Source organism: Nicotiana tabacum, chromosome 11 (assembly GCF_000715075.1).
Source record: "Nicotiana tabacum cultivar K326 chromosome 11, ASM71507v2, whole genome shotgun sequence".
NCBI classification, from domain to species: Eukaryota; Viridiplantae; Streptophyta; class Magnoliopsida; order Solanales; family Solanaceae; genus Nicotiana; species Nicotiana tabacum.
The window spans coordinates 59,356,425-59,384,072 of NC_134090.1; the positions used below are offsets into that span (position 1 = coordinate 59,356,425).

Below are 27,648 nucleotides of genomic sequence, written 5' to 3' on the forward strand. Positions count from 1 at the left end.
CAATCGAAACGGGATTTATTTATTTATTTCAGAGTCGCCATTTAGGAGATTTATGGTGTCCCAAGTCACCGGTTGAATCCCGAATCGAGGAAAAGATTGACTTTGTATTACAGTCCGCGAACCAGAAATCCGAGTAAGGAATTCTGTTAACCCAGGAGAAGGTGTTAGGCATTCCCGAGTTCTGTGGTTCTAGCACAGTTCGCTCAACAGTCATATTCGGCTTATTTATCTGATTTTAATACATGTTGAACCTATGTGCAAATTTTAACTCCGTACCGCTTTTATTATTATTATTTTTACCGAGAATTGCAACATCGTGGAAATACATCTCGAACCACGTCACATCAATGCACCCATGGTTATTGACACATTTCAACTCTGTTGAGATTTGGATTTGGGTCACATAAATGTGCACCCGAGTTTAAGAAGATAACATTATTAAATGCGCGCCTAAAGCAACTAGCGTGTCATTATTTTGGGTAGGGCCGTGAAATTTTGCTAAACGACTCATCCCGAAGTCTAAGTAATTTTACCAACACGTATAGAGGGCCCCGCAGCTTGTGTATTTTTGTTTCTCGAGGCTCGTCTCATTCATTATTTTTAAATGGAATTTGCAACGTCATGGAAATGCATCTCGAACCACGTCACAATCAATGTACCCGTTATCGCGACACATTTCGACTTCGATGAGATTTGGATTTGGGTCACATAAATGTGCACCCGAGTTTAAGAGAGTAAACTATTTAAAGCGCGCCGGAAGTGACTTGCGCGTTGTTATCTTTTGGGGAAGGCCGTGAAATTGGCTAAACGGCCCGTTTCTAAGTCTAAGTATTTTAAAACAAATATTTATTGAGGGCCCCGCAATTTTGTATTTTTTATTCGGCGAGGCTCATCTCATTTTTTATTCAAGGATATCCTAAAGCGACTATGATTTTCTATTTATTGGTCTCTAAGAATAAAGAAAAAATCCTAATCAATTAGCATTAAAAGTTCGTGCTTCAAATTCAAGTCCGGATCCAAACAAAAGGAAACACCTTCTAGTTTGAACCCGATGCCTAACTTAAGATCCGTCGCCTGCCGTTGTAAATATTAACAAACCAGCTACCATTTCGATCCAGTTCAACTTTAGCCTTATTATATGAATTGGATTATTAGAGTTAACTATGTGGAATATAAAGCCATTTTTGAGCTCTTTTTACAATTTGTTGAAAATTGCTTCAATGCTTAAAACTGACATCAAGCTAACATTAATCACTAACATTAGTTACTAACATTATTTACATTGCTATTTAAAATGATGTTATTTACTCGAGTGGACTCGCGATTTCAGAATTAGACCTATTAAACCAACATGCTGATTTTCATAAACTATTTGAACCTGTTTTGCGACATAAACTATTTGAAACCTGTTTCACGACTACTGAACAAAAGAATTAAATACAGTATATTTCATAACTAGTAATCACCAACTAAGATTAATTACAATTGATATTCCATGTTTGTAGAAATAGATTCAACCAGTCCAGTTTATGCATTTCAAAATCATTCCAATACGTACTATGAAATATCAAGTGAACTACTGCTTATACATCAAATTAAACACAAAGAAATAGTTATTTTCAGAAATCCATTCCAACAACTCTTTACTTCCTTTCCTTTAAATTTGAGAGCTGTAGAACATGTACCTGGATAACGGAAATACAAGAAGACAAATGAGCAGTCAGCAACAGTGATAACACAGCAACGCAGTGACAGAACAACCCAGTGACAGATTAAAAAGGAAGGAACCAGCAGAGTTCCAGCAACACCCAATGAAAACAGTAGCCAATAACCAATAACAAACTCAGGAAGAACCAATTGAAACCCTTTTCAGTTTCTTAACTCTCCAAACACTGAACCTTTTAGGATTAAAAACCAGCCTTTTTTTACTCTCGAATTACTGAACTTTTAAATGTTAAAAATCCAGCCTAAACTCTCTGAAAACAAAGACCGAAAGAGAACTGATTTTTCCTTTTCAAAAACCAGCCCCTTTTCTGTCTTGAAATGACCCTATTTATAACCCAAAACAGGTATGGGCAACATATTTTAATCAATCTTTTTTAAGCTTTTCATACCATTATGTTTTGTTCCCCGCACTTGCATGTTTTGTTCCCCACTCTGCTTTGTTCCCCACTAGCAAATGTCTTGTCCCCCACTATATTAAACAAATATATTAGTTCCCACTACCATATGTCTTGTCCCCCACTATGTATTAATCAATGTATTATTTTAATATTATTAGTGCTTAGTGGACGAAGCACTCAAATTAATCATTTATTAAAACTTAAAATCCCGAAAATGCCCCAGAAACTATTGAAATTACCATTATACCCCATTAGCTCTATCCAATCCTCCTAAATCAATTAACCAAACTATAGCAGCTATAACCAATCTTAAGTGAGAAATCCTAACAATTGACTAATTTAAACATATGAAACTAACTCCCAATCAACGACATTAAGATTCATCAAACTCAAACCACAATTTAAGCTTGAAACTTAATTCAGACCAAAAATAAAGATTCAGTGATTAAACTAACACACTTCTAGATTAAACCTAAACAAGAACAAATGAATACTGTCAACATACTGAATGAAAACAAACTGACTTCATATGCAAGAAATGATGAACAACGACAAGAAAAGAAACAACATAACATAACTAAGAAACGATAGAAACTAGAACGAAGCAAGATAATTGAAACAAGCAAGAAGAACGACATATTCACGAACTTGTACTGCTGCTCAGTACGTTCGATCATGGAAACACGCAGCTCATTGATATCAGTTTAACCAATAAACAAGATGAAAAGAAAAAGGAAATGGACCTTCATTGTTGCCAAAAAATGGATTTCCCAAGTGATTGAACACAAAAAACTCTTTGAGCAGAGCTGTACAGCAAAGGCAAACAACGAACAAAAGCTTCAAGCTAATGTTCCAAGAAACTCGAGCAAATCTTGAACCAAGACCCCGCGGGAAACTCGAACTCGCGGACTGAAGATGAGTCATTTTCTAAATGAGGGTTTTGAAGGTTTTGAGCCCGAGTTTCATGGATGCTCGAGCATGACGACTGACGGAGCTGGAGTGGCGGACTGTTTCAGGTGGTGTTGGACGTCGACGGTGGAGGTTGGAGCTCGCGACTGGAAGGTGACTGGTTGACGAGTGACGACGTTGGTAGTAAAGCTGGCGTGAAAGGAGGTGGTCGTTTGGATAAAGCTGGTGGACGTGAGGCAGGCTGTCGACGAGTTGACGGAGTCGCCGGTGTTCGTTGGACGTCGATGGAGAAGGCTGGTAGCCATGGATGTCATTTGGAGCTTGGAGATGGCAGTGGGGGGGTTGTTTGGAGCTGGAGATGGCAGTGGGGGCAGTGGGGGGGTCGTTTGTTCGAAGAAGAGAAGAGGGCAGCCATGGGGGTCGTTTGGAGCTGGAGATGGCAGTGGGGTGGTTTGGAGAAGAAGAAGAAGAAAGGGCAGCCATGGAGGTGAGGGGGAAGGGGGGGTCGTTTGGAGAAGATGAAGGGGAGAAGAGGCGGGTGGTTTAGGATTTAGGGGTTGGAAAATGAAAAATGGAAGAAGGGGGGTGGTTGTTTGGGCTATGGGGCAGACCGGGTCGGGGATGGGGTATGGGCTGGGTATCCGGGTTTCAATTTCAAAGGAGAAAAAAATTGTTTGGACTTTAAATTGATTTGGCCCAAATATGACTTAACACTCCTTTATTTTGTCTTTCTTTTCTTAAACTAATAAAACTAAAAATTCCAAAAATCCTAAATTAGCTTATAGGACTAGATTGATTTACAAAAGTACTACTAACTTTTTAATAACAATTAACACACACAATCAAATAAAATCACATAACTTGAACATGAAATGCTAAAAATGCAAAAAATACATTATTTTATGATTTTCTTTCTCTTAAAAACAAAACATAGTTCAATTAATTCGTAAGTGTACAATTAAATCTTAAATGTGCATGCAACACATATTTTTGTATTTTTTCTTAATTAAAGTAGAAATAAACATGCACAGACAAAAATACAAATAAATCACAAACAACACCAAACCATTTTATTTTGAATTTTTTTGGGAGTAATTCTCATAGGGCAAAAATTCCGTGCTCACACCCACTAGTGCCACCACCCTTATACCACCAGAAATATAACCAGCCCAGCCAATTTCCTTCTGCCTACTATAATCCAAGCACACATATGCCACTACCCTTATACCACCGAACCCCATATATATCCACTCCCTATCCTTATCAGAATGTCCCCACCACCAACCAATTCCACAACTCAAACACTCACAATGTGACATTGCCCAGTATACCTTTTACCAAGTACCACAAGGTTGAATTTTTCAAGTTCAATGGTGAAGACCTTAGGACATGGTTGTACCACGTAGAGCAATTGTTTTCCTGATGAAGACCATACTATCCAGCAAAAAATGAAGCTAGTTTCCATGCATTTTGAAGGGGATGCTCTACAATAGCATTTAGGCTATATGAGAAGTAGAGTAGGGGTGGGCATAATACCGATCGAACCGAAAAAACCGGCCGAACCGAAAATTTTGGTTTATTCGGTTTTGATTTTTCGGTTTATTCGGTCGATTTGCGGTTTATAGTTTTAAAAAGTTCAGTTTTTCGGTTCGGTGGTCGGTTTTAATAGTTCGATTTTCGGTTAAACCAAAAAACCGAATTTCGGTAGAGGCAGGCTTGAGATGTTGCTTCTTCTGTTGAGATGCTGAGATGTTAAATCGACACACGTTCTTAATTAATTTAGGTTAAACTACTATTTTCAACCTAAAAGAAAAGGAAAAATAAATTTGTAAAGATATTACTCCTCTTAAATAAAGGGGTGTAAAAACTAGAAAAATTACGATTTGAGAATATTCTTCATGTATTAGCCGTACTTATATAGTATGTTTATATAGGAAATGATGATATAGATGCCTAGAAATTGTTTTTTAGAATTTAGTAGATCTTACGTTGAGATAAACATCATAAGATGCACTTGACCTTAACGTGGGGAAGATCTCTGGGAATCCCACTGAAAAATATTCGCATCAGAATTATTAATGGGTAGTTTGTTGTTCTACCTAATTTTTCTAGCTATGTATTTCGCTATTGATAGTAGAAGCACTTGTATCGACGGCAAAAAATAATTTATTTTCGTTATTTCGTACTATTTTTGTCATGGCTTGAAATCGAAAAATCGAACCGATTAAACAGAAACCGAACATAAATAAACTGAACCGAACCGAAGTTATTATGGTTCGATTTTTGTTATTAAAATCACAAACCGAAAACTGAATTAACCGAACCGAAATTCTACAAAATCGAATCGAACCAACCGATGTCTACCCCTAAAGTAGAGGACAAATGCCACTTCCTACTTGGGATGAATACTTGTGGGCTTTATGTGATAGCTTTGGAGCTGAGTATTCTGATCCTATGACTGAGATTATGAATATCAAGCATCCTGGGAGTGTGAAGGATTGCCAAAAGGCTTTCAATAGTGTTACACCCCAAGTTTTCATACGTGAGAGTACGTCGTAAGTCATTGATGTAAGCTCGAAAATGAGATTATATTTGGAAGAAAATACAGTAAGTTAATCATGTTACCTTGTAGGTTACAAATATTTAAGATCATGAATAACGAGTACCAAGAGGGTTGGAAATCTTAGAAGCTAAACCAATTGAAAAAAATAAGTTTCGTCAAAAGTCGACAAGTTTGGAATGTTATAACATGTACTTTGGGGTGAGACTAGGGTTCTTACATGATAAGGACATTATTCTATGAGTTATTTTAGTCGTATGATATTCATTTTCTACATTTTGAAGGCAAGCAAGTTGTGGAACAAGAGTTGGCAAAGGTCATCACAAGTTACATTCATAAATTTGCTGAAATTTAGGTCAAATATATCTGAGAATTTCTCCTAATATACTTGGAATCATAGGGTGTTCTACCTACCAAATTGAATACCTACGAGTCTAGTTTCTAACACATTAAACCGTTCGTCAATACGACATCGGAGTAGAGAGATATTCGTATTTTTGCGAGACCGCGCAAGCAACTCCCAATGGGACCCACTTAGGCGGTGGTTGACCTACTTCAATTTAAAAACGATTTGGACGCCTATTTTTGCTCATTTTTCAACTAATATTCGTCTCCAAACTTCTCCTAACCCTCCTAAACATATACCACAAGGGCTTGAAGTGATTCCAAAGTGATTACACCATATTTCAACATCAAAACTTAGTTCTAGTGAAGAACAACACCTCTTTGAGGTTGTGTTGTCATTGAGGATTGTTGTGGGTTGTATTTGGATGAAATTCCAAGTTTTTGCTGCTGTCTAAGGTGATTATAACAGCCTACTAATTGTACTTAAGCTTGCTTGTATGATGGTTAAGTTGTTAGGATGATAAACTACAAGATAATACTTGAATTAGCTTAAGTCACTTCTATGGTGTTGTATTGCTATTAAGGGTTGTTGTAAAATGAATATAGCTTGGATTTTGACTTGAAGTTACTGTAGGAGGTATGTATATTGTGTTCTTGCTTGTGCCTAAGGTTATCTTGATATTGATTAAGTTAAATGGATGGGCTGGCATGAACTAGTGAATAAAGTTGCTAGTTGGGGATAGTTGAAGTTGTGAATTATTTTCGTTGTTATAAATATATGGTATAAGGCTGGAATCACTGATAAGGGGTATGTTGAAGTAAGAAGTCTATAAGGATTGATAAGGGGTATACGAATTCCAATTGGAGCTTGCCGCTCGTCGTAATGTAGTTGTGACTTGTTGTTGTTATATGATGTCTTGATATTGATAATTATGTATTGATGGATTGCTCTGGTCATTGTTGTTTGTATATGGTATTGGAGGAGGCCCTTGTTACAAGGGAGATGCTGCCAAAATTTACGTAAATGAGCTACTAGCTTAAGTTATAGACTTAGCCTTTGCTCAGCACTGATTTTGAATCTCCTTATACTATGATAAATTGAGTTGACTTGTTTGAAGAGTTGCTTGAAAGTGATTTAGGACTCAACGGGTTTAAGGTATGTTAAGGCACTTTCTTCTTTCTTTTGGCATGATCTAAAATGAAATGAACATAAACGATACGCTATTTCATAATGACTCTACTCCTAGCAACTAAGGTTGTCCATATTGTTCTTTCCTTATAAAATTATTCTAAACAAGTGTGTATGATCCTTAAATCCTACTAAGGTTCATATTGATGGTAGGGATGTCCATAATGTTCTTAAGTCACTCCAAAAGGTTTAGAATGTGATTCCATGAGTCGAGCATGCATTATGTATATGTATCTATTTTACTCTACCGAGCCGCGCTATAGTCGGCCGGGTACGACACATATTGTGCAACCACTGATCAGTTGGGTTTTACCGAGCTCCACGTGGCCGGGTACGATTCTACCGAACCTTATGATGGTCAGGTAAGCTTTTACAGAGTCCTCTTTGAGGTCGGGTACGATATGATGATGATGATGCCCACAGAGGCAAATGTTTTTAAAAATTTTATGTATATATATGTATTATGCATTTCATATCATAGCCCCTAGAGGCACTCAGATGTTACAGGTTGTATCTCCTCTATCTCTCTCTTTACATTACTGTTCTTGTTTATGCTTTCCTGCCTAACATACTCGGTACTTTATTCGTACTGACGTCCCTTTTGCCTGGGGACGCTGCGTTTCATTCCCGAAGGTCCCGATTGATAGGTTGACAGTCCTCCTAGTAGGCTATCAGCTCAGTGAAGGTGTTGGTGCACTCTACTTGCTCCGGAATTGCCTATTTGGTCAGTATGCTTTGGATATGTATTGATTGGTATGGCGGGGCCCTGTCCCGACCTTTATGATTTTATGTACTCTTAGAGGCTTGTAGACAGATGTCAGGTGTATGGATAATCATATGGCCTTGTCGGCCTATGTTTCGAGTTTACTAATGGTCATGTCGGCCTTATAGGCCCGTATGTCACATATATTAGTTTGTATATCATGTTGGATCTTCATATGTTGAGTATTCCCTTATGTTTTATTCTTGTTATCTCATGACGGGTTATCTGGCTCATTTAATCATGATAACATGTTAAGAGAGATATGTTACGTTGGTACTCGGTTGAGTAAGGCACCGGGTGCCCGTCGCGGCCCTTCAGTTTGGGTCGTGACAAATAGTGTCATGACTAGGATGAATGTGTCAGTTGAACATGCTATTAGTATATTCCTGAATAATCTTAAGCCTGAAATCAGCAATGCTATGAGAACTGGTAATCCTACCAGTTTATCACAAGCCTACTACTTGGCCAGGCTGTATGAGGCCAGCTTTATTGCACAAAGCAAGGCTATCAAAGCAGCATTTGCAGTGCATCAGCATTCTATTGTAAGTACACCTCAAGGACAAGGCTCTACTGGGTGGGTAAAGGCTGCTACACCTACCTACAAACCACATGTTACTGCCAACTTTGATGGTTTCAAGAAAACAAGACTTACACCAGCTGAAATGGATAAGAAAAGGGCCCATGGTATATGCTTCTTCTGTGATGAAAAGTTCACACCAGGGCATAAATGCAAGGCTAAAAGGCACATATACTCCATGGAAATAAATATAGAAGAACTGAGAGACAATGAGGAAATAGAGATGGAAGTGGAGGAAACTGAGGAGCCTCAACAAGCAACAAACCCTGTTGAGAACTGTGAAATATCTCTTCAAGCCTTGAATGGCACTAAGGGCTACAAAACTCTTAGGATACATGGCTTCTCTGAACAAAATCCTATCAATGTTCTCATTGACTGTGGATCAACCCACAACTCCATCAATGAGAAGGCTGCTAAGAGAATAGGCTGCACAATTAGCCAAATACACCCTCAGGATGTATCTATAGCTGATGGTAGGATCATTCTAATCTGTTAAGGGAAGCAAGGACTTCAAGTGGCTCATGCTAGGGGTTCTTTCCCAAGATGACTTCCTATTGCTTTCTATAGGCAGCTGTGATGTTGTGTTGGGAATTCAATGGCTGTGCAAGTTAGGAGACATCAAGGTCAACTTTGAGACGCTTTTTATGCACTTTCTCTATCAAGGGAAGTCTGTCACCCTGCAGGGTATTTATCCTTCATTTAAAACTGTTGATGCCAAGGCTTTACATAACATCTCTATTGATATTGCTCAGATCTTCATGATCAAGGTCTGTTCTACCAACATGTCACCAGCTGCAAACTTTCATAAACAAGAGGAAATTCCGGTACCAGTCCAAACATTACTCAATGAATATAACATGCTCTTCCAAGAACCTAAACATTTACCACCTTCAAGAGGAGTGTTTGACCATCACATTCCCTTAGTTGAAGGCAGTGCTCTTATTAATTCTACACCTTACAGATACTCCACAATACAAAAGAATATGATAGAAGATATGGTGAAGGAAATGATGGCTCCAGGGATCATCCAGTATAGTTCTAGCTCTTATGCCACACCTATGGTCTTAGTTGGAAAGAAGGATGGCTCATGGAGACTGTATGTTGATTACAATGCTCTAAACAAAGTCAATATTAAGGATAAATTTCTCATACCTATCATTGAGGAGTTATTGGATGAACTTGGGGGGTCAGAAATTTATTCTAAGATAGATCTAAGAGCAGGCTATCATCAAATTAGAATGGCACCCTCTGATGTGCACAAGACAACCTTTAAAATACACTCGGGACACTATGAATACTTGGTCATACCCTTTGGATTGACCAATGCTCCCTCTAGTTTTCAAGGGCTTATGAACCATATTTTTCAAGCATATTTGAGAAAGTTTATCCTAGTGTTCTTTGATGATATTCTAGTTTTCAGCAAGACATTAGATGAGCATGTGCAGCATCTTAGATTCACCTTTGAATTGTTAGTGCAACACCAACTTTTTGCTAAAGGGAGTAAGTGCGTGTTTGCAGCAACTAGGATTGAATACTTAGGATACTATATTTCTCCTGAAGGAGTGACAACTGACCCCAAGAAATAGAGGTAATCCAAGGACGGCCTGAGCCTATTAACATCAAATAGCTAAGAGTTTTTTGGGCCTAGTTGGGTACTATAGAAGAGTCATTAGGGGTTATAGAGTTCTTAGAAAGACACTTACTGATTTACTCAAGAAGGACAATTTCAAGTGGTCTCCTCAAGCTACTTCAGCCTTTGAAAAGCTTAAGGAAGCTCTCACTTCTGCACCAATGCTAGTATTACCTGATTTTTCTACACCCTTTGTAGTTGAAACTGATGCTTGTAGTAATGGCATTGGTGCAGTTTTGATGCAAAAGGGTCAACCAATAGCTTACTTGAGCAAGGGTCTCTCACCTCAGCACCAAACACTGTCAGTGTATGACAAAGAACTATTGGCATGAGTTATGGCTGTAAATAAATGGACTCAATACTTCACTGGCAGGCCCTTTACAGTGAAGACTGACCAAAAGGCTCTAAAATTCCTTCTTGAACAAAAATTGCATAAAGGTTCAAAATTGAAATTGATAGCAAAACTTATGCAATATGATTTCATAATTGAGTACAAGAAGGGTAAGGAAAACAAGGTGGATGATGCCTTATCTAGATTGCCTGCAACTGAACTAGCTGCCCTTACCTTATCTTCTATTCAAACTGACTTGCTTAGTCTGATCACTCAAAGTTGGAACATAGACCCAGACTTGACTGCCTTGATTCCGACTCTAAAGAGGGTACAGAGATACAAGGCTACACTTTAATTCATGATAAACTTAGAAGACATGGTAAGTTGGTGATTGGTCCAGACTCTAGCTTGAAGAAGAAGAACATCATGCAGTTGTGGCATGATTCCCCTATAGGGGGACACTTTGGGATTGAACAAACATACATGAGGATAGCATCATTGTTTTATTGGAAAGGTTTGAGAGAAAATGTTCATACTTATGTCAATGGTTGTGACATTTACCAAAGGCACAAGTATGATAGATCCCCCTACCCAGGACTTCTACAACCCTTGTAGTTGCCCATCACAGCTTGGAGTAGCATCAACATGGATTTTATAGAGGACTACCCAAATCAAAAGGAAAGACTGTGATTCTTGTAGTAGTTGATAGACTCACTAAGTATGCTCACTTCATGAGTCTCTCTCACCCTTATTCAGCTTCAAAAGTGGCCAAACTCTTCATGGAACAGATTCACAAACTTTATGGCATGCCTAAAGACATAGTGAGTGACATGGACCCCATCTTCTCCGGTAAAGTTTGGCAGGAATTGTTCTCTATGCATGGGTGAGACTTAATACATCCACAACATACCACCCTCAAGCTGATGGGCAGGCATAGGTCATCTATAGATACCTTGAAACATATCTCAGATGCTTCTGTTCTGATTCACAATTTGACTGGTGTTCATACCTTTCTCTGCTGAGTGGTGTGTATAATACTACTTTTCACTCTTCCATACAAAAAACATCATATGAGGCTCTGTATGGCCAACATCCCCCCCCCTCCATTTACCTTATGTAGAAGGTGCCTCGACTGCAGAAGAAGTTGATAGAAGCCTCTTGACAAGAGAATTCAAACTGCAACTCCTCAAACATCATCTCCAACGAGCACAACAAAGAATGACTGCTTAGGCTAACAAGCATCGCTCAGATAGGCAATTCAAAGTGGGAGATTGGGTTTACCTCAAAATTCAACCCTATAGACAAGTGACACTATTAGGTTCCCATTTCTCAAAGCTCTCAGCTAAGTACTATGGACAATACCAAGTCTTACAAAAAATTGGTCCTCTGGCATACAAATTGTCCCTCCCACCCCAGTTATTTATCCATCCCACCTTTCATGTTTCCCAACTCATATTATGCCACAACTTACCTACCAATATCTCTCACTCTCTTGTCCTTGACATATCCGGCCCCTATTGCCCAAATCCTTAGAAAATCCTTGATCGATGCATGGTCCAAAAAGGGAACAAGGCAGTTACTCAAGTTCTGGTACAATGGGATCAACTAACTCCTAAGCAAGCTACTTGGGAAGACTACCACTCCCTTATGGTTAGATTTCCTTCCTTCCTTCATTGAGGACAAGGAAGATTTTGACAAGGGGGATCTGATACGGAGTAAAATAGAGGAGCTTGTGAAAGTTCTACATCGCGTTGTATAGTTGAGACATAACGGTCAATTAGTTAAGATTAAAGAGTTTTATAGATGTTTATTTAAGTCCCTTATCTTTTAAATTAGAAGTTCCTTAAATTACACATTGACCACTTAATTTCCTTTGTCTTATATAAACTAAGTTCTGCCCAGAATTGTACTGAGATGGCAGATTGAGTAGATTATACAGCTGTAATCCTTAGGTCGTTTTCATGATTTTCTCCTCTATATAGGTTGTAATTATCTCCTTTTATGGTTATGAATGAAAACCTCTTTTATTTTGCCCTAGTTTATCTTTGCACTTCTCTTTTCTTTTCCCTTTTTCCTTCCTTTTCCGGTTCTCTTCACTGTTCCATTGCCCTGCATATCAATCCCAGCAGTCAAACCAGCGTGTTTGTTCCGCACCCTCCTTCCAATCAAATCTATTCCAAGGTGTCCGGATGCAAGGGAAAGAAAGGAGGGATTGAGCCCCCGGGTGCTAGATCGAACATAAGTACAAGTCCAAAATAATCATACGAACCTATAGGAACCTTTAAATCATGATTCTCAATCTGTTTAGCTCAAATGTTGATCTTGGTCAACTCTCTGAAGTTAAGGCTTCACGTTAGCAACCAAGTGTAACGCCGTTACCTTTTTTGTAGGATTTTCATTTTATAGGGATATTAAGTGCTTGATTTTTGAAATACAAGGGGTGTGTCTATAATGCAGTCAAATTATAAGGGTGTTTAAATAATTTGCTCAAGATTAAACCCTTCCTTTTTGTTATGAACACATGTGATTAAATGATAAGAAGTTAAAATATTTGAATTTTCACCTCTGTATTCTTCAGGTCGTTTTTGGTCATGCTTTAGAAAGTTCTGATATTTGCATTCTATTCAGTGGTTTTCTGATAAATTGCATTCTATGCACTGATTTGGTGTTCTTACGTTCTGCTTGTGCTATTAATTTCGTTATAAAAATTACCAGTGATGTTGAAACTATACAACAATTCTGTGGCCTTTTATCTACTTTGTGTTGAAGTAAGATGGATGATCTGATGCCTCCTACCCCCTTTATTAAGCGCCGGAAGGTAACATACTTTTAAACTATAGTTCTACCTCCAACACTTTTTTTTCCACTCCTAGGCTAGTGTATAAAGCTTTTTTTTTTTAAATGCAGAATCTCTCCAAGTGTGGGATTGACGAGTGACGACTTGTCTGATGAGTTGCTTATTGCCATACTTTCCTGTTTGAACTTCCACGAGGCAGCAAAGACCCGTATTCTCTCGCAGCGCTGGAGATACTTATGGGAACATACAATTTGCAGAATTGAATTATATAATGACGCCACATTCGAAATTGAGGCAGCAGAAAAGTTTATAAATTCGGTGAATGATGCCTTAAAATTTCATGAGGGTGCATTTATTGAGCGGTTAGTTTGCTGAGAACATTGGCGACTCTCAAATCTTTCCGATTTGTTAATTCATTTTGTCCCACTGCCCTTTACTGGAGGAAGTCTGTATTTCAACCTCAGATTCTCTTGAGAGTTTGAAAGTTGCTCGTTCATTATCTAAGTTAAGGTCCATGGAAATATCAAATTGTGAAGCTTTAATTTGAAGACTATGAAGGTTCATGCTCCAGAGCTTTCAAGAAAGTTCTAAGATGGAACAAGTTACCATAAAATCATGGCACAATTAATTGGTGCGTCCTCCTTATACATGGAATGTGATACATTTTTTAATAAAGAATACATGTATTGGAAATCGATAAAGCCTATAACACCAGAAGAATGATTATTGTACAATATTGAGGTTGATGAAGGAAATTTAAAATGTTTATGCCAATATTGAATTACTCTCGAGAAGGTTGATAAGGAGTGGCATTTAAGTAAAGGTCACCCTTTCTAGCAATAGTTATTCCCGATAATTCGGTCAAGTCTAAGTCTCTTGGCATGATTCCGGTTGGGAGTTTCCAGTCAAAGTGATAGAGTAATTGAGCCAATGGCAAGTAAAGATTAGCTAAACCAAATGACATTCCAGGACAAATTCTCCGTCCACCGCCAAAGGGAAGAAACTCAAAATTATTACCAAAAAAATCCACAGAGCATTGCTCAAATCTCTCTGGCTTAAAGCTTTCCGCGTCATCCCAATATTTTGGATCTCTTCCCAATGCCCAAACATTAACCATAACTTTGGTCTTTGCAGGAATAGTGTAGCCGTTTATATCCGTATCTTCCCTGCATTCTCTTGGGACCAAAAGTGGAGACGGTGGATGAAGTCTCAAAGTTTCTTTAATGACTAACTTTAAGTATTTCAGCTCCTCCACATCATTTTCATCAAAAGATACTTTGTCCCTAAAGGCTTCTCGCACTTCTGCTTGAGCTTTGGTGAATACACTTGGATTCTTCATCATTTCAGCCATAGCCCATACAGTTGTTGTTGATGAAGTTTCTGTTCCGGCAGCAAACATGTCCTGCAAATTAATAATCGCCATGTTATAATATTAGATTATTTTTCTAACAAGAAATCTTATTTGTAGAAAAAAATCAAAAATCTTGTAGCTATGACAATGAATATGGGAGTAAGAACAAGCATAGGATTGTAGTATTGAAAAGTACTTACAACAATAACAGCTTTGATATTGTCGTTGGTGATGGGAAATTGAAGACTTGTGTCATTCATAAGTCTCAGTAGGACATCAATTAGATCTTCGCCTCCTAATGCGCCATTACTCTTGCCAGCTGCAAGATTTTTCTTGTGCTCGTTGATGACATCCTCAACAATGGCGTCTACCTTAAGGTGGGCATTCAAAAGTTTACGCTTCATCCCACTGAGAACATGAAGAAACTTGTATGTAGGGAAGATGTCTACCACATCAAAGCCTTCTGCTAATCCTATTACTTCTCTGATCTTTTTGGCAAATATGTCTTGCCCCTTGAGTACTTGCCCAAATGCTGATCTACACGTCATGGAGCTTGCAAACCAAATGATCCTCTGCGTAAAATTAACTAGCTCACCTGAAGAAGAATCTGACCGGATAGAGTCAATGAGACGAACGACTTCATCACGTCTGATGGAGCTGAAAGACCGAACATTCTTTGCATTGAGAAGTTCCATGACACAAATTTTACGCATTTGTCTCCAGTGGTCGCCATAAGGGCTAAAGGCAATGTCGGACTGGTTATAACAGATAATGTCCATGGCTACAATTTTAGGCCTAGATGCAAAAACGACGTCATGAGTTTTTAGCACTTCTTTTGCCATGTCCCTAGAAGTAACCACAACTGCAGAAATTTCACCTAACTGAAGGTGCATAAGTGGTCCATATTTTTTGGCTAAATCTCTAAGGACATGGTGCGGTTCTCCACCAATCATATGAAGCATACTTCCTAGTATTGGTATTTTCCATGGACCTGGTGGCAATTTTTTGCTTTGGCTATTGGAGTTCTTCCATTTCCTCAACAAAAATAGGAAAGATAGGAATAGGAAAATGGAAACCAAGCTGAAGAATTGCATTTTCAGAGATAAATGGAGGATTATTCGATGATTCTTCAAAGTCTAGATGCGTATGGTCTTTTATAGGCATTTGTTTTGGCAAGAAACGGAAAGACAAATATGATATTTCCTGCAACTTTTGTTTGTCAACATCTCATTGAAGCAGACTTTGTTTACTTTCCTGTTGACCATTAATTATTCATAGGCAAAATAATTCAGCTGACTAGAGAGCAATAATGATGTAATTATTTATTAGTATTGTGGACTAATTATTGTGAAGCCAACATATGAATATATTCTTTTTTCTATGCTGGGAAATTTCCTAGTAATCTGAAAGTATGGCCCAGAAAGACTCAAATTTGGCGGCTAGAAATTTGATACTAACTACTAATACTTGAATAAAACCCGAACGAAATGTGCAGTTGCCATCATGGAATTAAATATTGGAGAATTTGGGAACCACGATAATTTGATAACTCAAGGTCCTGCTTTGTGGCTGTTTTTTTACCGAGAGAGTTTGAGAACCACAATAATTTGATAACTCAAAAGGGTTTTAAAAAATACTTTTGAGTCGCCACCTAACATAAAAATAAAAATAGCTGACTAACTGGTGCTGAGTCACTTAGCTAACTTTTTAATTTGAAAACTTTTAATTAAAATATTATAACAAGGAAATCTGACATATAACACAATTATTCGTGATTGCAGGTGGTTATGGGGAAGAAGCTGGTAGTCAAGCTATTAGGAATAAAGAACTAAATGTTGGGAGAGCTTTACCCCTTACTAGGACTACCTGTCGCATATCTGAATTAGCCGTGCCAATGAACTTCGGATACCTCATGGTTAAACTAAACAAATGGAGTGGCATGTATAACATACATGTTTTAGTAATTAACATTGACAACCATTTATTTAGAGGAGTACTCCCTAAGGAAGTGTGACAAGTTTTCATTTCAAGTGATATAATAATTTTTATGCACGGAACTTCAACTTTTTTACTGAGTGAAATTTATGTCATAAAGTTTTAGTTTTCAAAATACTATTTACTTTCAAATTTCAATTTCACCCAAATATTGTCCAAACCCCTTTGAATAGCTGGAATACTTCATAAAATCCATGGTTGATTGACGCATTTCCACGAATGATGAGGAGAAATAGAGTGCCATAAAAGTAGAATCCACAAGTCAGCATTAGCAGTTGAATAAACTACTTAAGGATTTTAGAGCATGCACTGCATTATTCCTCTGTTTACAAACTTGTTTGTTTGGCGAAAATCATAAATTAAAGTGTAGCAAACATTTATGATGTCCCACAGGCCACAACACAACTACTATCTTGAGAAACAATTAGCGTAAGAAAACTTAAAAACAAAAAAGAAATATACTATTATATTGGATCAATAGAGACGCCATGAAAGAAATCAAACGGCTGCTGAGTACTGCCAAAAAAATAAAAATAAAAAGGCTGCTTGTATATAGTCTAACTTCAAGTAAGGCAACTGAAGAAATAAAAAATTAAACAAGAGAAAGAAAACAAGATGTATGTGTAGTATGGCATATCAATTATACTTGTGCCTTCTCTTCCATTTGGGTCGTCTCACTTTCATCCTAGAGTTTCTTTCTTCTCCAATATACAAGAACCAAAACTTCTCTTGATCTTGTGGAAAAAAATACTAAAATTAGCAATGGCCTTAGCTGCAGTTGGCAATTATCTTGTGAAGCATGAAGAAGAAGAGATCGTTCGCCTCGTCGCCAAATTCTCTCCTAGTCTTTGGGGCGATCGTTTCCATTGAAAATCAGGTATAAACTCTTCATCTTTTCTTCTTACATGCAAGCTGGCAAATGTCGGATTTGAACATTTACTTTCTCGCAACAACATCATATTTGAGCATGAAGTCTGCTATGGAGCAGAATTTTGAGTGGTTGTCCTGCTAAATTCGATTTAGAAATTTGTGTATCGGCTCGCAAGTGGTTATACAAGAGAAAGTCAAAGTCTGATGGGACTATTGATCGCTACAAGGCTCGGGTGGAAGAAGTTTATTTTTGTCAAAGAATCCTAAAATTCTTGAAACTAGTGTGATTTATGTCAAGTTATTAATGATACAATCACATACGAGGTTTGAGTTGTATCTCACGAAATTTAATTTTATGAGATTTGGACAAAGTGTTGTGATGATAATCGATAAGCTAACCCCTAATCTATCCACCTTTCCAGGTCGGAAATAGTATGGGACAAATTACAACAGGAATTGAGTGTTGCATGAGATACGACGATATATCAACAAAAGAGGCAATAGCTAAGTTTAAAGAAATGGCTGAGGCATCATGGAATAATATTAATGAACGAATTCTTAGGCCCACTCCTGTCTTTATGAAGTTTTTATCTCGTATTCTCCGTCTTGATCGTATTGTTAAGTTTACATATATATAAATAATCAAGATCGATATACTCATCGTGAGAAAGTCCTACAAACTCACATTATTGCCCTACCTGAGGACTCCATCAAAATTTGAGCTGCCAATTGTTACTCTAAGAAAACTTCATTCTTCATTAATGTGTTGAGAAGATAGATATAAATATTTTATTTTTATCCTATTGTAAACATCCTCTTTCATCTTCAACATCAACTTCACCACCATGAAGCCAATCACCGACGCATCGCCCCAACAACAGATCATTACACCTCCAAAACCACCTGACCCTCCAGATATTATCATCGCCACTCCGACCACCTCCTTCAAAGAAAACTTACTGGCTACTGAAGGTTTTATTGATATGGACATCGTTCCCTAGACAAATGGCAACTATCAAGAGCATTAGCAGACATAATAACTACATGGCACACCAACAAACACTTAAACCACCTTCAACGATATTAAGAAAATTTCTCTTACGGACGACGACCTACAACGCATTTACTCACCATGGAGATTCTCATTAATCATCAACGTCATTGGTAATCGTCTCCTCCATCACCACCTAAAACAAAAATACAAGAACAATGGAAAGCATCTGAGAACTTTGCTCTGATCGACTTAGGATCAGACTACTTCATTGTCAAATTCTCCAAGGAGGAGAATATGGTTAAGGTGCTGCAAAATGGACCGTGGTTCCTGTATGGCCACTTCCTCTCCATAAAGCAATGGGAATCTAATTTTGTGGCCAGTAAAGCCAAACATACTCTGCTATTTGGGTGAGATTAGCACAACTGCCCACAAAATTCTACGACGTCGCCATATTGGTACCCTTCTAAAATTAATTCTTGTACAAGCTCTACCCTTCGTGGGAGATACGCACGTATGTGCATAAATGTATCATTAGAGGAACCAGTACAATCTCATATCTACATAGGCTCCCACAAACAAGAGATTTTTTTTATAAGGGATAGAACTTTCTCTATAATCTATGTGGACACATTGGCCACACTCAACGAATAAGAAGTAGCAACGGATAAACTCCTTATTAATAACAAAGAAGCAGAGGCAGATCACACGCAGGAAGTGTTGGGAATAAACCCCTTGCCAAAATAATATTCACGGTAATAAAGCGGAATAATAATGTAGCACCGAGATACGGTAATTAACAAGAATAAAAGAGCAACAATGACACCAAGATTTTTACGTGGAAAACTCTTCTGAATAAGGGAAAAAACCACGACCTCGATAGGAGCAACTGATATCACTATAGTAAGGAATTTACACTTTGTAGGCCCGAGTAAAATACTACAAAGACTACTACAATACTCAAAAGAAATAACCCTCTTTTGATATTTCATCTCACTACAATATCGCTCACACTCTCTATTTTCTTCACAGACTATTTTCTTATACCTTGTCTGTGAAACCTCACTCTTTCTTTCTCTCTTTGTTGATGTGTGGAAATGAGAGTTGAAGCTCTCCTTTTATAGCCAAAGCTTCACTCTCTAAAGCCTACCATATTTGACAATTTGCACACTTTTCACAATTCAACAAAGTTGGCTACCAAACCAAAGAAATTCAACAAAGTTGGCTACCAAACCAAACTAATTCAACAAGGTTGGCTACCAACCAAACCAAGTCAACAAGATTGACTACCAAACCAAAGTAAAACTTTTATTATGCACATGCGTAATACTTCTTCAATGAGATGGACCTCATCGGGAAGCAGCATCCCCACAACAACAACAACAACAACAACAACAATGGCACACGGTCCAATTTAACAAGAGCAGAGCTTTTGGTACTTACAAGTCAAAAGGGATGCCAACAAATGAAGCAAACCTGAAGACTAACTATTCTCTTGCGACAAGTATTAACGTTCGTATTTTTGATGCGGATACAGGTAAATACTTAAAACACTTAAAAACTTGTTTATAAATCCAAAAATAATAGCTATAGTGACCGTCCCTCTAATTCCCCACTAATGAATCCATCAGTCGCCAAGCGCTTGATCTTTCTTCCACCAATAGCTTTTCACGGCTTCCTGAGGAAAACGAGGAGTCTGAAAATCACACTGACATTCAAAATTCTCCAGCTTCTCCGCGTAACTGTTGTTCCCCCAATGAAACCCCTTCAATGCAACCAATGCACCCTTCTCCTTCCATTCAGACAAGTGGCGCACACATGCCACAACTCCCAAACACTAAAAACAAATCACAGCCTTGCAAACCCATAAACATTTTCATAAATGAGAATTACACTGCTGATTTAACCAAAGACATCCCCCAAAGTCCCAAATTACAATCAATTCATGTCCCGTTAACCATTGCTCACGCCTCTAACTCACCTGTTAATAGTTCCACTCAAAAACACTTGGCAAAAATCACTGGCCAAGTGGCCATGCAAAGAATTACAATAAACCCAATCCTACGCAAAAGATTTGCAATCATCTCCTAGTCTTACGAGCAATCACTCCTCTCCTCTAATACCAGACCCCTCAACTCCTCATGCCAAGCTTATTAATTCCCCTGCATAGGAGGCGAACTCCTCTAGGTCTCCCTCCCCAGCGAACCCTTTGGCATCTCAATATCCAAGTACAAATGGAAACCACATTCCACACCTCCACCAACACATGCATCCACAAATGCCGCCACCACCACCACCAATACTACCATATCCCACGATATTTGCGACCTAGGCATTATCACCGACAACTCACTGCTCAATATGAATCAAATCTACAACCTCACTTTCTTTCCACCAGAGGAGACATTTGCCAACAATGTTGAAATTGGCAAAATGTTTGTCCCACATCGGTGGGAAAACAAAAGTTGGGGGGATTTTCCCCCTATAAAAGAAGACTTAATGTTTAGGATTGAAACACACCTCTCATTTGCCTTCTCATCTGTTTAAGGCATTTGTATCTTCTCTCTTTAGTATTATTTCACTTGTATTTTTGGAGTGAAATAAAATATTGGTTGTGTCCGAGGAGTAGGCAAAATTAGCCGAACCTCGTAAATTCTGGTGTTCCCTTTATTGTTGTTTTATTGTCTTATTTATTATTTGGTGGCTGTCATAATTTTTGGTATAGTAGTTGTGACTTATTCACACTATATACATTTGGCTTCCGCAACAATTGGTATCAGAGCCAAGGTACTGTCTAAGTATGCTCTGTGGTTGCAGCATAGTCTGATCTTCCACATCAGAAAAGATTTATCTTGGTAACTGAGTCAAGGTTCTGTCTGAGTATGCTCTGTGGTTGCAGCTTAGTCTGATCTTCTACATCAGAAAGGAAATAATCTTGATTTGTGTCGTCAGCTATTAAATAATATTTGTGTCAAATATGGGAGACAATAAACAAGAAGAATCTACATCAAGTGTCAACAATACGTTATCATTGGCATCTTCGCTTATGACAAGAATTGTGTCAAATGCGAAATTTGCGGTAGAAATTTTTGACGGGTCCGGACATTTTGGGATGTGGCAAGGCGAGGTTCTAGATGTCCTTTTTCAACAAGGGCTAGATCTGGCCATTGAAGAAAAGAAACTAGATGTTATTGGAGAAGAAGATTGGAGAATTATCAACCGTGTTGCTTGCGGTACCATTCGATCCTACCTTGCTAGAGAGCAGAAATATCCATACACAAAGGAAACTTCTGCAAGTAAATTATGGAAAGCACTGGAGGATAAATTTTTGAAGAAAAACAGTCAAAATAAATTGTACATGAAGAAGAGACTGTTTCACTTCACCTATGTTCCTGGTACCACGATGAATGAACATATCACCAGTTTCAATAAGTTGGTCACAGATTTGCAAAATATGGATACAACTTATGATGATGGTGACTTGGCCTTGATGTTGTTGGCGTCACTTCCTGATGAGTACGAGCACCTTGAAACTACTCTACTCCATGGAAATGACGAAGTTTCTCTCAGAGAAGTTTGTTCGGCTTTGTACAGCTATGAACAAAGAAAGCGAGAAAAACAGAAGGGCGGAGAAGGAGAAGCACTGTTTGTAAGGGGTCGTCCTCAAAATCAAACGAGGACAAAGAAGGGAAGATCCAAGTCAAGATCCAGACCCAACAAAGATGAATGTGCTTTTTGTCGAGAAAAAGGGCACTGGAAGAAAGACTGTCCGAAGTTGAAGAATAAGGCCAAACATAACAATGGAAAGGCCATTATGGATTCAAATGTAGCTGATTGTGATGATTCAGACTTCTCATTAGTTACAACAGAGTCATCAACATCATCAGACATATGGTTGATGGACTCGGCTTGTAGCTATCATATGTGTCCCAACAAGGACTGGTTCGTGGAATTTCAAGAAGGAGAATATGGAGTCGTCCACACAGCGGATAACAGCCCTCTTACCTCATATGGCATTGGTTCAATACGATTAAGGAACCATGATGGAATGATCAGAACATTAACAGATGTTCGATATGTACCAGATTTGAAGAAGAATCTCATCTCTGTGGGAGCCCTAGAATCAAAAGGGTTCAAAATCATTGCAGAAAATGGAGTGATGAGAGTATGCTCCGGTGCACTAGTGGTAATGAAGGCTAATCGGAAGAATAATAATATGTACCGCTATCGTGGCAGTACAGTTATTGGGACAGTGACAGTGACATCCAGTGACGACAAAGAGGCAGAAGCAACCAAGCTATGGCATATGCGCTTGGGACATGCTGGAGGAAAATCCTTGAAAACTCTATCAGATCAAGGATTGTTAAAAGGAGTCAAGGCTTGCAACTTGGAGTTTTGTGAGCATTGTGTCAAAGGGAAACAGACAAGGGTTAAATTTGGTACAGCGATCCATAATACTAAACACATTTTGGATTATGTACACTCTGATGTTTGGGGTCCTTCCAAAATATCTTCATTGGGTGGGAAGCACTATTTTGTAACCTTTGTTGATGATTTTTCTCGAAGAGTATGGGTGTATACAATGAAAAACAAAGATGAAGTGCTAGGAATTTTTCTCAAATGGAAGACGATGGTGGAAAATCAAACAGGCAGGAGGATCAAGTGTATTCGCACAGACAATGGAGGTGAATACAAAAATGATCATTTCAATAAGGTCTGTGAAAATGATGGCATCGTCCGACACTTCACTGTTAGACATACACCACAACAGAATGGAGTGGCAGAACGTATGAACCGGACCTTGCTGGAGAAGGTACGGTGTATGTTGTCCAATGCTGGCTTGGGCAAAGAATTTTGGGTTGAGGCAATTACATATGCATGCCACCTCATTAATCGTCTACCATCTGCTGCTATTGATCGCAAGACACCATTTGAAAAATGGTATGGAAAACCTGCTGTAGATTATAACTCTTTGCACGTGTTTGGCTCAACTGCATATTATCATGTGACGGAGTCAAAATTGGATCCAAGGGCAAAGAAGGCTATTTTTATGGGAATTACTTCTGGAGTCAAAGGATATCGCTTATGGTGTCCTATGACAAAGAAAGTAATATTTAGCAGGGATGTTACCTTTGATGAATCTGCTATGGTAAATAAGGTAACAGAAGATACCAAACAAAATAAAGGTGCTTCTAAGCAGGTGGAGTTTGAGGGAAAATTTATTTTTCCTACACAAGAAGCATAGGAGGAAACAAATGAAGATTACCCTCTGGAAGGAGAGCCAGTAGAGGAGATTCCAACTCAGGAACCTCAACAACAACTTGAATCAATAGCAACCAGCAGGCCAAAAAGAACAATAACGAAACCTGTTCGTCTCATTGAGACGGTTGCTTGTGCAACCTCAATTGTAGCTGATGATGTTCCTACCACTTATAAAGACGCTGTCCAAAGTTCAGAAGAAGATAAGTGGAGGATTGCCATGAATGATGAAATACAGTCCCTTCATCAGAATCATACATGGAGATTGACCAATCTCCCGAAGGGAAAGAAAGCAATTGGGTGCAAATGGGTATTTGCAAAGAAGGAAGGATTTCCTAACCAAGTAAATGTTCGCTACAAAGCAAGATTGGTGGCCAAAGGATATGCTCAAAAGGAGGGAATTGATTACAATGAAGTATTTTCTCCAGTTGTAAAACATTCCTCCATTAGAATTATGTTGGCTTTGGTAGCACAATTGGATTTGAAACTAGTTCAGATGGATGTAAAAACTGCGTTTTTACATGGAAACTTGGAGGAGGAAATCTACATGACTCAGCCAGAAGGATTCAAAGTTGCTGGAAAAGAAAATGTGGTGTGCAAACTTGAAAAATCGTTGTACGGATTGAAACAATCTTCTAGACAATGGTACAAGCGATTTGACGAGTTTATGTTGCGGCAAGGGTACAAGAGAAGCAAATACGATCATTGTGTGTATTTGCACAAGCTTAAAGATGGTTCCTTTGTATATCTTCTCCTATATGTTGATGATATGTTGATAGCTTCCAAGAATTCGGAAGAAATTGATAAGTTGAAAATTCAACTGAAGAAGGAGTTCGAGATGAAGGATTTGGGTGAGGCAAAGAAAATTCTTGGCATGGAGATAATAAGAGATAGACGTTCAAAGAAACTCTGTTTATCTCAGAAAGAATATTTGAAAAGAGTACTACAACGTTTTGGCATAGATGACAAGACTAAGCCAGTTAGTACTCCACTTGCTCCCCATTTTAAGCTAAGTACTAATATGTCGCCAATGGATGAAGCTGAACGAGAGTATATGTCAAAGGTACCATACGCAAATGTTGTTGGTAGCTTGATGTATGCAATGGTTTGCACAAGGCCTGACATTTCACAAGCTGTTGGAGTTATTAGCAGATATATGCACAATCCAGGGAAGGAGCATTGGCAAGCTGTGAAGTGGATTCTACGGTATATTCATAATACTGTAGATGTCGGGTTAGTTTTTGAGCAGGAAGACAATCAGTCTGTAGTTGGATATTGTGACTCAGATTTTGCGGGTGATCTGGACAAACGACGATCAACTACTGGTTATGTGTTTACTTTTGCAAAGGCACCAGTTAGTTGGAAGTCTACTTTGCAGTCAACAGTTGCTTTGTCTACAACAGAGGCAGAGTACATGGCTATTACAGAGGCTGTGAAAGAGGCAATTTGGCTTCAAGGATTGCTAAAGGAGCTTGGTGTTGAACAAAAAGGTATCACAATTTTTTGTGATAGTCAAAGTGCTATTCAATTAGCGAAAAACCAAGTGTATCATGCAAGGACGAAGCACATTGATGTTCGGTATCATTTCGTACGAGAAATCATAGAAGAAGGTGGAGTCACAGTGAAGAAAATTCATACTACGGAGAATCCTGCTGATATGCTGACAAAGGTGGTGACTGCGATCAAGTTTCAACATTGTTTGGATTTGATCAACATTGTTGAACACTGAAGATTGAAGATGAAGACACAACCAAAATTTGTTATTGAGAGAAAATTGAAGATGTGGAATTTTGCCAAGGTGGAGATTTGTTGAAATTGGCAAAATGTTTGTCCCACATCGGTGGGAAAACAAAAGTTGGGGGGATTTTCCCCCTATAAAAGAAGGCTTAATGTTTAGGATTGAAACACACCTCTCATTTGCCTTCTCATCTGTTTAAGGCATTTGTATCTTCTCTCTTTAGTATTATTTCACTTGTATTTTTGGAGTGAAATAAAATATTGGTTGTGTCCGAGGAGTAGGCAAAATTAGCCGAACCTCGTAAATTCTGGTGTTCCCTTTATTGTTGTTTTATTGTCTTATTTATTATTTGGTGGCTGTCATAATTTTTGGTATAGTAGTTGTGACTTATTCACACTATATACATTTGGCTTCCGCAACAGCTCCAACCACAGAAACTCAGAAAGTTACAGTATTTCATCTACATAATGAATAAGAAGGCTATGAACTGCCTTCTACCTCCTCCAATGGAGATGCAACAACCTCAACATAGAATGGAGCAACCACCTGTAGTACAGGACTTTCCACATCCTCCAGAACTAGAACAAAACAACGAGATGGTGGAGAAGCAAGGGGAACCTCTCCCTAGGTGATCATTCACAGAGATTTAAAGCATAAGGGGCGCTCAACTACTACTATTCTAGGAAACTACTGCTCTTTCAGGAGATGGAAGACAAGGAGTATATCTTCAACTGTCCAGCAGCAGTATACAAATGCTTTGTGGACATCAGGCCACCCTTAAACAGAGCCGTAGGGAAGTACGCGATTGTATTGAGTCCCTCCTTAAGGGGGAGTCAAATCCCTCGGGGGGGGGGGGGGGCGCAGTAACTCCTCTCCTGCCTTACCCTAAGCCCCAATGAATAAGCTTACTAGCTTTGTTATCTGGAATGTCAGAGGTGGAACAATTCTACCTTTAGAAGAAACTTCAAAGAAATTCTCGTCACCCACAAACCATGCATGTTGGCCTTTCTTGAAACTAGAATGGATGACCACTCTACTCTGAGGGACACTTTCAACTTCGATGGCATGATGGAAGTCCTTGCTCAAGGACAAGTAGGTGGGATAGTTTTCCTGTGGATATGTAATATGGTCACTATCACTAGGATTTGCCAATCCAACCAGGAGCTCCATGTCATGATCCAGGTAGCTCATAATCACCTACCTTGGCTTTTCAGCATTATTTATGCTAGTACTAGAATTACTGACCGTATTCAGTTATGGGAAAATTTAGAAACTAATCATGGTTTATGGTTTATTGGCAGTGACTTTAATGAAATTCTAAGCCATGAGGATTTGTGGGGGTGGTAGACCAATAAATACTTCTAGATCTAGTAGGTTTTGATTTTGTATAAACTATTGTAGGCTTATTGACACGGGCTTTAAAGGTAGTAGATACACATGGTCAAACCACAGACATTGTATGGTCTTATCATGGAACGACTTGATCGTTGCTTTGCTAATAAGGATTGGGTTCAATACTACCCTTTTAGTGACCATCAATAATACCCGCACCACTAATATTATAAAACCCTTCAGATGTGAACCCTTTTGGTACTCTCACCCAGAATTTATTAATCTAGTTAGCAGTGGCGGAGGCAGAATCTCCACGAAAGGGGTTCAAAATTTTTTTCTGCAGCTAGTGGGAATTGAACCCATGACCTTATGTAGATTTTGAACCCCCTTGACCACTAAACTCACCTAACTAAAACTTACTCTGACCACAACCCCTTTTAGTGACCATCAATAATACCTGCACCACTAATACTAGAAAACCCTTCATATGTGAACTCTTTTGGTGCTCTCACCCAGAATTTATTAATATAGTTAGTAATAGTTGGCATAATAGGAATTTTAACGAAGCCTCTAGTGTATTTAAGCAAAATGTTACTACATGGAGCTCTTCTACTTTTAGAGATTATCTTTTAAAAAAAAAGGCACCTTCTAGCTAGGCTAAATGGGTATTCAGAGATCCCTTAGATACCCGACTAGCCAATTCGTCAAACACCTATAATCTCAGCTTATCAACGAATATAATAACATCCTTCATTTTGAGGAAGACTATTGGAAAATTAGATCCCGAATTAATTGGCTATGTGATGGAGACGCTAACACTAGGTTTTTTCATTTCTCTGTAATATGTAGGCCGAGAAAAAATAGGATCTCCTTCTTCAAAGATGACAC

General features: G+C 38.5%; 1 protein-coding gene across 1 annotated transcript; it reads right to left on the reverse strand.

Annotated features, from left to right (window-relative positions):
- Nucleotides 1-14,005: 14,005 nt before the first annotated feature.
- LOC107759261 (5-epiaristolochene 1,3-dihydroxylase) lies at nt 14,006-15,669 on the reverse strand. Its single transcript, NM_001324635.1, is given in 2 exon segments — nt 14,006-14,626; nt 14,776-15,669. Coding segments are annotated over 2 exon segments (1,515 nt in total).
- Nucleotides 15,670-27,648: the final 11,979 nt, after the last annotated feature.